Source organism: Oryx dammah, unplaced genomic scaffold, assembly GCF_014754425.2.
Source record: "Oryx dammah isolate SB20612 unplaced genomic scaffold, SCBI_Odam_1.1 HiC_scaffold_11077, whole genome shotgun sequence".
NCBI classification, from domain to species: domain Eukaryota; kingdom Metazoa; phylum Chordata; class Mammalia; order Artiodactyla; family Bovidae; genus Oryx; species Oryx dammah.
Genome location: NW_024080471.1, coordinates 6,438,005 through 6,451,248, shown reverse-complemented (window position 1 = coordinate 6,451,248; position 13,244 = coordinate 6,438,005). Strand labels below are relative to the sequence as shown.

Genomic DNA, 13,244 nt, shown 5'->3' with positions numbered 1-13,244 from the left:
ATATCTTGCATCTCTTGCATCAGCAGGCAGATTCTTTACCACTGTGCCACCTGGGAAGCCCTTACAAAATGTTACCACCGGGGGAAAAAAATGGATAAAGGGTAAATGACATTTTTATGTATTATTTCTCACAATTGCATGGAACAAACAATTATCACAATTAAAACTAAAATTTAAAAACAAAAATGGAATTCAGCCTGTTAAAGGTTATTCATGTGATCCACAGGTGTAATATATGCAAAGAATGATTTTAAAAATGGAAACTTTCTAGTTGTTTCTATCTCATGCTTTTTCCCTGGTTACACTCTAGGCCCCTAAATAATAATACGGGGAAAAAGGAAACAAAATACATACCAAAAAGCTTTTTAGGCTTTAAAAATACTTTACCCAGTAAGAATGAGTGAGTGCTCATTCTTACAAATTTTTCTTAAATTGTTGAATTTTAGTTAGTAAACTGCAGCATTTACAAACATATTATTTGTGGTAGGGGTTGGAGTAAGGTATATATAAAATTACCATGTACTTATTTCTAACTCTTAAAGACTACTATTAAGACAAAAATTTTGTGTATAACCAAGTTTTTTTAAAATAGAAATTAGATAGGAAAAAGAAAAAAAAGGCATCCAAAGTGGAAAGGAAAAAGAAAACTCTATTTGCAGATGATATATACCGAAAATCCTAAAGACTTCATTCACTGAAACAGTTAGAACTAATAAATTCAGCAAGTTCTAGGACACAAAATCAATATATGAAAATAGTGTACAGTGTTTCCATACACTAATAACAAACTATCAGACAAAGAAATTAAGAAATAATTCACTTACAATCAATTACATCAAAAAGAATAAGATAATACCTAGGAAAAAATAAACCAAGTGGTGAAATGCCTATAAACTATAATATATTGATGGAAAATATTGAATAAATAGAAGACTATTCCATTCTTATGGATTAGAAAAATATTGTTAAAATGTCCTTAAGTACTCTAAGCAGGATAAAGACTCAATACATCCCTGTCAAAATTCCAACAGCGTTTTTACAGAATAGAACAGTCCTCAAGATTTGTATGGAATCATAAAAGACCTAGAATAGTCAAAGCAATCATGAAAAAGAACAAAGATGGAGGCATCATGTGCCCCAATTTCAAACTAGATTACAAAATTATAGTCATCAAAACAGTATGATACTGGCAGAAAAACAAACACAGAAGAACAAAACAGAATAAAAAGCCCAGAAAGAAGCCCATGAATATATGGTCAATTAATATATGACAACAGAGCCAAGAATATATAATGGGGAAGGGACAGTCTTTTCAACAAACAATGTTGAGGAAACCAGATAGCCAGCCACATGCAAAAGAACGAAATTGTACCACTACCTTACAGCATATGCATTTGAAATTAACTAAAATGGATCAAAGACTTGAACATAATAAGACCTGATACCATAAAACTACTGGAAGAAAATACAGATTTTAAGCTCCTTAACATCAGTCTTGGTGATGACTTTTTGGATTTGATACCAAAATTAAGAAGTAACGAAAGTAAAAATTAATAAGTAGGATTATGTCAAACTAAAAAGCTTCTGTAAAGCAAAGTAAAACCACTAACAAAATGAAAAGACAACCTATGGAAATGAAGAAAATATTTGCAAATCATATCTAATAAGTGGTTAATATCCAAAATATAAAAACTCACATAACTCAATAGCAAAAAACAATCTGATTAAAAAATGAGCAGTGGAGGCTTCCCTGGTGCCTCAGTGGTAAAGAATCCACCTGCCAATACAGGAGGCACTGGTTCAACCCCATTCTGGGAAGATCCCACATGCCAAGGAGCAACAAGGCCCCTGCACCACAACTACTGAACAAAACCGAAAACCCTAGAGCCCATGCCCTTCAACAAGAAAAGTCACTGTGATGAGGAGCCCAGGCACTGCAACTAGAGAAAAGCCTGAGCAGCAATGAAGACCCAGCAGAGCCAAAAATAAATGAATAAATAAAAGTATTTTTAAATGGGAAAATCTTTTTATTTAAGGATCTAAATATTTTTCAAAGAAGACATATGAATGGCCAACAAGTACACAAAAAGGTGCTCAATATCACCAACATCAAGAAAATGAAAATCAAAACTATAATGAGATATCATGTCATACCTGTTAGAATGGCTATTATCAAAAAGACCAGAGTAACAAGTGTTGGTGAGGATGTAGAGAAAAGAAAACCCTTGTGCACTGCTGGCGGACTGTAAATAGGTGCAACTACTATGGAGAAGAGTATGGAGGTTACAGAAAAACTTTAAAATAAAACTACCACAAAATCCAGCAATTTCACTTTTTGGTATTCACTTGAAGAAAACAAATATACTAACTTAAAGATATATGTAGCCCCATGTTCACTGCAGTATTATTTACAATAACCAAGTATGGAAGTGACCTAAGTATTAACTGAAGGATGAATAAAGATGTGGGATATATACACAATACAGCCGGTAATGGAAAAAAAAAAAATCTGGCCATTTGCAACATGGATGGAACTTGAGGACATTGTGCTAAGTGAAATAAGTCAGAGAAAGATAAATAGTATATGATCGCACTTTCACGTGTAGTCTAAACAGAAAACGACAACAAATCCAAGTTCATAAATACAGAGAACAAATTGTAAAGGATATCTGATCTTTTTTTTTTGCACTAATGAGGTACAAAGTTCTAATGTTTTATAAAATACTTGTCTTTCTGCTTGTGCAAAATTTGTTCATATCTTTTGTTCATTTTTCTATTGGGTTGTCTTTTTCAATGTAGTAATCAATATTGCTTTTTCCTTATTCTATTTTAACCTCTGGAACTCATCATACTAGACCGTCTTATTTTATTCTTCATGTTTCTTAAGCTCTCTATAACATTTACTATTCTGTTACCTTTCTGAGCTTCATTCTGAATAATTTATTTGCACTTATTTTCCATTCATTCATTTATCCAACGTATTTATTGAGGGCCTAACATAAGCCCTGTACTGTCCTAAGTACTGGGGATATAATATTAGAAGAAAGAAAAGAAAAAAAAAAAGACAAAAATCTCTTCCCTTCAGGTGTTAACATTTTCACAGGAGAGAAAAAAAAATGCATGAGCAAAGTATAGAGTCTGTCAGATGATAATAAAGCAATATGGAGGAAAACTAGAAAATTGAGACAGGTGTTACAAAACTGGGACAGCTCATTTTTAAAGAGAGACAGGTACAAAAGGTCTCACTAAAGTTAAAGTGGGGAAGGAGCAAATGAAGCTTTTTTTTTTGATGGGGGAGGGTGAAAAGAATTCCAGGCACTGAGAATACTGAATGCAAAAGCCCTGCTGCAGTAAGGCCCAATGCCGCCCCAAAACAACAGGAAACAACAAGGAAGATTATCGAGTAGGGAAAAGGAAAATTGCGTCTTCCCAGGTGGCTCATTGGTAAAGAATTTGGCTTCCCAGCAGGAGACACAGGTTCAATATCTGTGTTGGGAAGTCCACGGAGTTGCAGAGTCAGACACGGCTTAATGACTAAACAACAAAAGGAGAATTGACCTATTATTAAAATTTTGGCTTTTCTGAGTCAAATGTTTTCTCACACCAGCCAACTCTCCAACTCTTCAGCATCAACTGGGTGCCCAATTCCATTGTGATATTATCTAGAATTGGAGCAGAACCCACAGATTAAGGGTTCAGTCACATAGGACTGCTCCCACTTCAGACACCAGTCCCAAGCACTGGATCACCTGTACTGACTGGCTATTAACAGAGGTTCCCACAACTTCCTTCTCAGGTTTGATAATTTGCTAGAATGATTTACAGAACTCAGGAAAACACTTTACTTGTGTTTACTGCAAAGGGTCCAACTAAAAAACAGACAAAAGGAGGAAATGCACAGGACAGGTATTAGGGGTGAACGTGCAGAACTTCCATGCCTCTGAGCTACCCTTCCAGAAAGTCTATGTGTTCACAACCTGGGAGCTCAGCAAAACTCATCAAAAAGTCTCTTAAGAGGCATGTTTTTGTATTATACCACACTGGGTTACACAGGAAACCACAGAAAAAATTTAAAGCAGAGGCTAAAGGAGTACGGAGTAGTACAAGGTAAGGATGAAGGGTTTCTCTTTTATATTGTATGATCATGGAAGGTGACAATTTAGGTAAGTGAACACGCAGGTAAGGTGACACTTAAGCAGAAACCTAAGAAAGTAAGCGAGCAAACCATATGAATACATGAGAAGTGTGTTAGCGAAGTAGAGAAAACTGCAGGTCCAAGGGACTCAAAGCAAGAGGATATTTGCCATCTTTGAGGGACAGCAAGGAGGTCAGTGCGGCTATAGCGTATGTTTAAGGTGGAGGAGGCAGTGAGAAGAACAGATTTGAGGCGGAAAAAGTCAGGAATTTAGTTCTTAATACACCAAATTTGTGATAACTATTAACTATCCAAGCAGAAACATTGAAAAAGTAGTTAGATATATGGATCTAGAGCTGAGAATCCTAGTCTGGAGATTCTAAGATACAGATATTAAATACCATATAGATGGTATTTAAAGCCAAGAGACTAAATGAGATGGCCAAGGTGGAGAGAAGAGAGAGTATAAGATTTGAACCTTGAGGTTCAAACAATTAGCAGTCGGGGCAGAGGAAGAACAAGCTAGGGATTCTAAGAAAGACTGGCCTGCAGAAAGGAAAGAAATCAGAAAAACATACTATCTTGGAAGTAAAAATAAAAGAAAAAACAAAAGTATGTCAAAGACAGTGAGTGATGAGCTATGAAAAAAGTCTGCAAAATAGTTTTTAAATCTTAGCTTTAGCAAAAAATTCCCTTTAGCAGCAAGAAAGACATTAGTGATTTTGACAAGAGCCATTTTGGAGAAGCAGTAGAGGCAAAAGTCAGACTGAAATGGGCTGAATGATCAGAATAGGAAAGACAAAGATAACTCTTTTGAGGGGGGTTTTCTATAGAAAAGAAAAAACTAAGCAGAGTCATAAGAGATGAGTGGGTCAAGAGAGAACTTTAAAATAGTAGAATTAACAGCATGTTTTATGATGACAGTAACAGGCTCAGTGGTAAAGAATCCGCCTGCCAATACAGGAGACTTCAGGTTTGATACCTGAATTGGGAAGATCCCCTGGAAAAGGAAATGGCAATCCACTTCAGTATTCTTGCCTGAGAAATCCCATGGACAGAGGAGCCTGGTGGGCTATAGTCCATGGGATCACAAAAAGAGTCAGACATGACTTAGCAACAACAACAGTCCATTAAAAAAGGAAAAAAAAAAAAAAAAATCAATGAACCAGAAGAGAAAGGGAAAATTTGCTGAAGCCATGTCCTTGAACTGGAAAGAAGGAATGGGACCAAAATGCAAGTGGAGGGATTGGTCTCTGATAAGAGTACAAACAGTTTATCTATGATAATCTACAGAAGTCAAAATATGTGGGTCAGAGACTAGTAGGTGGACAGATGTGGATTATTCTGATTATTCCAATTTAGTAAAGTATGAAGCTAAGAGTTGGGATGGAAAAGGAGGTATTGGGAGATTAAAGGAAAAAAAGGACATAAAATGGTTTTTCAATTCAATAATCATTCTTTTTCTGCTGGAAATAATCAACCACTTCATCCATCGAGTTGTTAATTTGATTTCTAAAACTTCTATTTCATTATGTTTTACACTTTGAGGTCATTCTTTAAAATTTCTTGTTCTTTTTCATACTTTTAAGTCTTTATATTTAAACATGTGGAAGTGTTAGTTGCTCACTCCTGTCTGACTCTGTGACCTCATGGAATGCTGGGCTGGATGAAGCACAAGCTGCAATTACGACTGCTGGAAGAAATGTCAATAACTTCAGATATGCAGATGACACCACCTTTATGACTGAAAGTGAAGAAGAACTAAAGAGCCTCTTGTTGAAAGTGAAAGAGAAGAGTGAAAAAGTTGGCTTAAAACTCAACATTCAGAAAACTAAGATCATGGCATCTGGTCCCATCACTTCATGGCAAATAGATGGAGAAACAATCCAAACAGGGACAGACTTTATTTTTCTGAGCTCCAAAATCACTGCAGATGGTGACTGCGGCCATGAAATTAAAAGACGCTTACTCCTTTAAGAAAAGCTATGACCAAGGTAGATAGCATATTAAAAAGCAACACATTACTTTGCTGACAAAAGTAAATCTAGTCAAAGCTATGGTTTTTCCAGTAGTCATGTACGGATGTCACAGTTGGACCATAAAGAAGGCTGAGTGCTGAAGAACTGATGCTATTCAACTGTGGTGTTAGAGAAGATTCTTGAGAGTCCCTTGGCTGCAAGGAGATCCAACCAGTCAATCTTAAAGGAAATCAGTCCTGAATGTTCATTGGAAGGACTGATGCTAAAGCTGAAACTCCAATACTTTGGCCACCTGATGCGAAGAACTGACTCATTGGAAAAGACCCTGATGCTGGGAAACATTGAAGACAATAGGAGAAGGGGACGACAGAAGATGAGAAGGTTGGATGGCATCACCGATTCGAAGGACATGAGTTTGAGCACACTCTGGAAGTTGGTGATGGACAGGGAAGCCTGGTGTGCTGCAGTCCATGGGGTCGCAAACAGTCAGACACAGCTGAGTGACTGAACTGAACTAGACTATAGCCCACCAGACTCCTCTGTCCATGGAATTCTCTAGGAAAAAAATACTTGAGTGGATAGCCGTTCCCTTCTCCAGGGATCTTCCTGACCTAGAGACTGAACCCAGGTCTCCCTCATTGCAGGCAGATTCTTTACTGTCTGAGCCACCAGGGAAAGTGAAAGAAAGTGAAAGTGAAGTTGCTCAGTTGTGTCTGACTCTTTGCAACCCCATGGACTGTAGGCTACCAGGCTCCTCTGTCCATGGGATTTTCCAGGCAATAGTACTGGAGTGGATTGCCATTTCCTTCTCCAGGGTATCTCCCCAAACCAGGGATTGAACCTGGTCTCCTGCATTGTAGACAGACACTTTACCGTCTGAGCCACCTGGGAAGCCCCATTTAAACATGGTGATTTTAAATACCTGATTATTTGAAAAAAATATACACTTATTACAGACCTATTTCTATAATCTATATTTCTAAATATCACATTCATGTTGCCTTTGTGTGTGCTGTGATTTTTGACTATTAGCTTATTTTTCTTGACACTTTATCTTCAAAAATTCTTTAGGGCCTGTGTAGACAATGAATTCCTCCAGAGGGGATGGTGATGGTGGTAGTTTAATCAGTAAGTCATGTCTGACTCTTTTGCAACCCCATGGACTGTCGGTCATGGAATTTCCCAGGTCAGAATACTGGAGTGTGGCCATTTCCTTCTCCAGGGGATCTTCCTGTCCCAGGGATGAACCCATGTACAACCCATGTACATGTACATCCCTACATCTCCTGTACTGGCAGGCGGATTCTTCACCATTGAGCCAACAGGGAAGCCCTCCAGAGGGGATTGATATTTGTTTTTACCTGTAAACTCAGAGCACACCAATCTGAGATTGCTACAAATTAAATTTTCCACTTGAAGATTTTCCCAGCACAGGTAGCATGAATTTCCCAGCTCATGGTTACAAATTCTCAAGGCAGTTTTTCCCCTCCTTCCCCTAGCAAGTTTGTTCATTTTCCCCTTACTTGTGGTGGATTTCATTTCCCTTTATATTTAAGATGTAGCTCTTTGGAGCCCAAGCTTATGGTGAGGGCCCCTTTTACTTCCCTCTATTTGGGCAGACGTGGGTTTTATTTCTTGTTTACGTGACTCCATGCAGTTGTCAGAGCAGAAGCTCAAGGTCTTCAGAGTTCAGGGGAAGTCGTCAGGGTAATGGCACTGAAGCAGCACTGAGTCTCAAAGTTCTGGCTTTCCATTTTGGGGGGTGGGGGAGGCTTTATATATTCTTTGATTTCTTGCCAGCTCAGAAATGCACTTAGAAAAAATGTAAAATCTGAAGTTACTTCTTTATGGGAAGATTAACTTGTTACATCATTTGTATGCACTATGATTTAAGTTTCTAGTGTTTTATCATACTCAAGGTTGGCCAAAAAGTTCATTCAAATAAACTTTTTGGCCAACCCAATACAAAGCACACTTGCATTTCATTTACAAGAACATGAGGTATGTGTTGTACAAATGCCTACTTGTGAACAGAAATATTCTTCAAAAAATTAATTCTTCCCTTTATTCTTTACTGGTTTTCTTCCAAGTTAGTGAATGGAAGAAAAGAGAAAGAACCGGCTTAGTTCCACCTTTTTATTTTCCCAAGTTTCCCTCTACTTTATTTCTATACCACAAAGAAGCAAGCATACTGAGATGCAACTGTATAGACCAGAAAGATACTCTCCTTCACTTACTTAACCTGTGATATTAATCATGTAAGCTCTTTGAATGTCAGTTACCTCACTGCATGAAAGATGTGTCAAATGAAATGAGACAATGTATTTTTAAACATGTTACATACTGAAGTATGATTGAATACTATATGAGAAAGTACCACTGGAAACAAAAACCATATGTATTCAGTTTTGAGGACTTTTGGCACATGCTACCTTCCAGTGGTCATGTATGATGCAAGAGTTGGACTGTGAAGAAAGCTGAGCACCGAAGAATTGATGCTTTTGAACGGTGTTGGAGAAGACTCTTGAGAGTCCCTTGGACTGCAAGGAGATCCAACCAGTCCATTCTGAAGGAGATCAGCCCTGGGTGTTCTTTGGAAGGAATGATGCTAAAGCTGAAACTCCAGTACTTTGGCCACCTCATGCGAAGAGTTGACTCACTGGAAAAGACTCTGATGCTAGGAGGGATTGGGGGCAGGAGAAAAAGGGGACGACAGAGGATGAGATGGCTGGATGGCATCACTGACTCGATGGACGTGAGTCTGAGTGAACTCTGGGAGTTGGTGATGGACAGGGAGGCCTGGCGTGCTGCGATTCATGGGGTCACAAAGAGTCGGACACGACTGAGCGACTGAACTGAACTGAACCTTGAATATGCACAAATCCTTAACTGCTGAGCTACATATATTCATTTGAACATAATGAAATTTAAATCATATATATTCATTTGGATATAATAACATTTAGAGTACACCTGCAATTATAAAACATTAATACACATTAATCTGTGATAGGAACCTAAAATGAAGCTTCTAAATTGGTGAGAAAGTATACAATTAAAATATACTATCTAGAAAGAAAGAAAAATGAGGGAAAAAAATGAACTTTAGAAAAATATCTAAAGGTAAACACTACTCAAAAAGAAATAGCCCACTAATAACTAGAAAATAATTTTATCAAAGACAGTTTAGCAAATATACTTTTCATAAGTCTGGTAGATTGCCACTATATATTTCAAGTATTTCCAAGTGGTGTTGTAAGATAGCTAAAAGGATAACTACATTAGTTACTTGCAAGCCTGGTTTAAAATGCTGATTCCTGGATCACATCCAGATCCATTAAATCAGAACAGTTGGTAGTAGGCCCAGAATATGTGAATTTTTAACATCCCACCCTCCCAAACTAAAAGTCTGCCCCTTTTATTTTTATTATTCATTTAGAAAATATTCACACAGGGACAGAAACTGAGTATTCAGGCATTCTGGAGTTCAGAACACCATAGGGTCATGAAAAAAAGTGTCTGAATAAAGTCAGAAAAACATGTTTGCACTGTTACTGTCATCAGTTCAGTTCAGTCACTCAGTCGTGTCCGACTCTTTGCGACCCCATGAATCGCAGCACGCCAGGCCTCCCTGTCCATCACCAACTCCCGGAGTTCACTCAAACTCACGTCCATTGAGTCGGTGATGCCATCCAGCCATCTCATCCTCGGTCATCCCCTTCTCCTCCTGCCCCCAATCCCTCCCAGCATCAGAGTCTTTTCCAATGAGTCAACTCTTCACATGAGGTGGCCAAAGTACTGGAGTTTCAGCTTTAGCATCATTCCTTCCAATGAACACCAAGTACTGGCCTCTTTTAGGATGGACTGGTTGGATCTCCTTGCAGTCCAAGGGACTCTCAGGAGTCTTCTCCAACACCACAGTTCAAAAGCATCAATTCTTAGGCGCTCAGCTTTCTTCACAGTCCAACTCTCACATCCATACATGACCACAGGAAAAACCATAGCCTTGACTAGACGGACCTTTGTTGGCAAAGTAATATCTCTGCTTTTGAATATGCTGTCTAGGTTGGTCATAACTTTCCTTCCAAGGAGTAAGCGTCTTTTAATTTCATGGCTGCAATCACCATCTGCTGTGATTTTGGAGCCCCCCAAAATAAAGTCTGACACTGTTTCCACTGTTTCCCCATCTATTTCTCATGAAGTGATGGGACCGGATGCCATGATCTTCGTTTTCTGAATGTTGAGCTTTAAGCCAATTTTGTCACTTTCCTCTTTTACTCATCAAGAGGCTCTTTAGTTCCTCTTCACTTTCTGCCATAAGGGTGGTGTCATCTGCATATCTGAGGTCATTGATATTTCTCCCAGCAATCTTGATTCCAGCTTGTGTTTCTTCCAACCCAGCGTTTCTCATGATGTACTCTGCATAGAAGTTAAATAAGCAGGGTGACAATATACAGCCTTGACGTACTCCTTTTCCTATTTGGAGCCAGTCTGTTGTTCCGTGTCCAGTTCTAACTGTTGCTTCCTGACTTGCATACAGGTTTCTCAAGAGGCAGGTCAGGTGGTCTGGTATTCCCATCGCTTTCAGAATTTTCCACAGTTTATTGTGAGCCACACAGTCAAAGGCTTTGGCATAGTCAATAAAGCAGAAATAGATGTTTTTCTGGAACTCTCTTGCTTTTTCCATGATCCAGTGGATGTTGGCAATTTGATCTCTGGTTCCTCTGCCTTTTCTAAAACCAGCTTGAACATCAGGAAGTTCACAGTTCATGTATTGCTGAAGCCTGGCTTGGAGAATTTTGAGCATTACTTTACTAGCATGTGAGATGAGTGCAATTGTGCGGTAGTTTGAGCATTCTTTGGCATTGCCTTTCTTTGGGATTACCGTCATGCTGCTGCTGCTAAGTCACTTCAGTCATGTCCGACTCTGTGCGATCCCATAGATGGCAGCCTACCAGGCTCCCCCGTCCCTGGGATTCTCCAGGCAAGAACACTGGAGTGGGTTGCCATTTCCTTCTCCAGTGCATGAAAGTGAAAAGTGAAAGGGAAGTTGCTCAGTCCTGTCCGACTCTCAGCGACCCCATGGACTGCAGCCTAACAGGCTCCTCTGTCCATGGGAGTTTCCAGGCAAGAGTTACCTTCAATTTGACTTAACCATCAGCACTAATTGCTTCAAACCATGTCTCCCCTCATCATCCGGCCACATGAGACACCTTTTTTTTTTTTTTTTTACCTCTTAGCAGTTTTGCCACTCTGCAGCAGGTGCAGACTAGACAGCACCTGGCAGAAGCCTATTCAAATTCTACTGTATAAAAAAAGAAGTCTTTATTAAGGCAAAAGACCCTGGGAAGCTATTGAGAGCCAGTGTATTGAGAACCCTTCTGTAAGCTACGCCTCACAAAGAACCCCCAAACTCTAATTTATCGGCCATGACTCACTGCTGAGGGAGTCACAAGGTCAGACACGGGCCCCGTCCCCTCGTACTTGAGCTCACCTGGCGGCGCCACTCAGCAGACGGAGTACAAGCTGGGTAAAAATACAACGGTCCTGAGTAAGAGGAGAGCCGAGGGACTCTCTAGTCCAAAAGTCAAGGAAGTTCAGACTTGTCTCCCTTGCGATCGACTTGGCTTCTGCAGGGCCACTGGGTCTGTCACCTACTCCCCACCTTCCACCCCCCACCAATCCCCTGAGTTCCCCGCGGGGAGGGCTTCCCCTTTTCTCTGCGTGCTCTCGTCCCAGAACAGTTGCAGAGGTTTTCATCCCCGTCCCATCTCCCGCCACACTCGGAGCCGCTGAAACATCAGAAAGATAAAAATGAAAACACCTCAGGGGACCGTCACCATCTTCCTCTTTTTCCTGCCATCACCCCGTGTCGCCACCCTTCACACCGCAAGCGGCTCGCAGGCGTTCCCTGGGCTCGATGATCGGGGCTTCAGCCCCTCGGCTTTTCCGCTCGTCAGAAACCTCCCGGGGCTCCCTCCCCGGGGCGCCCGCGCCTCAGTCGCGGCCCGGCCGCCGCCTCCACCGCCGGCGTTCGGCCGGGGGTCCCCACACCGCCATCATTCCGGCTCACCTGGGCCTCGACGACGCTCGGGAGGAAGCTCAGGGTGACGAGAAGCTGCACCGCGGCCGCCGCCCCCTGCCCTGCGCCGGCCCGCCGGACCCCCGGGCTCATGCTGACCTTTCCCCCCACCGCGGCCGGCCGGGCCCCTCGGGGCCGGGAAACGGCGGGCGGCCCGGGCGACGACCCAAGAGGACGGTTCCCGGCGGCCGAGAGACTCCAGGGTCAGAGGTCTGCACGCCGGTCCAGAGGCGAAGGACGCTCTCCCCGCCGCCCGGCAGCTGTGAGTGAGGTTGACGAGTCGAGCGCCCCCACTTCATCCCCCAGGCGGCCCCGCCCCCGGCTTCCCCTGCGCCCGGCCACGCCCCCCACCTCCGAGCGCGAGGCCTTGTGGGAGTTGTGGTCCAGTGCGGCCCGGTGGGCGCCGGCGGCCGGAAGGCGGGGCCGGCGGAGTGGGTAACTGGAGAGCTACAGCTGCGGAGACCGCTCCGCCTCTCCGGAGCCTGAGCTCAACCGCGGCCAATGACGCGGGACCACGCGGGCCTTCAAAACAAGAGGCGGTGCTGGCGGGTGGAAAGGAACGCCCGCCCTTCCCGCGGACCGCCGGCCGCGCCCCCTCGCCGGGCAGTTGCTCATGGAAACCCGGCGGGGGCCCCTGCCTCTGTCGTTGTCCCCTGACACCCGCACCGCCACGAGGCTACAGGATTCGCCCGCGATCTAGGCAAACGAGAAACAAGGGCTCTTCGACTTTCAGTGTCTGGCGCTTTCTTTGGCTCATCCACTTTTCTGTAGCCTCCCATCGATCGCCCGTGCCTAGATGAGCCACCTGAGACTTGCGGAGTTGGCTTGGGCTCCTCCATCTTACACGCCCCAGATGCGGATGTCGTCCTCTGGCAGGTCAAGCTCTGACTCCCTGGTCATGCTCTGACTCCTGTGTTGACCCATACAAACATAATGCACGTTAAAGGATGGGAACAAACCCAGGTTTATATAAAATCCAGCAATGGGGTTGAACTGGGAGTGATAACTGGGTTCAGCTCCCACCTCTAAGACATTCTAGTTGGTTATG

The 13,244-nt window shown here is 42.2% G+C and overlaps 1 protein-coding gene across 1 annotated transcript in view; it reads right to left on the bottom strand.

Moving 5' to 3' along the window:
• LOC120860487 (ERO1-like protein beta) overlaps nt 1-12,495 on the bottom strand; it is a 68,896-nt gene extending 56,401 nt beyond the window's left edge. Inside the window, exon 1 of the mRNA XM_040236306.1 lies at nt 12,188-12,495. Within this exon, the coding sequence (XP_040092240.1) occupies nt 12,188-12,289 (102 nt within the window). The 5' untranslated portion in view covers nt 12,290-12,495. The remainder of the gene's footprint in view (nt 1-12,187) is intronic.
• Nucleotides 12,496-13,244: the final 749 nt, after the last annotated feature.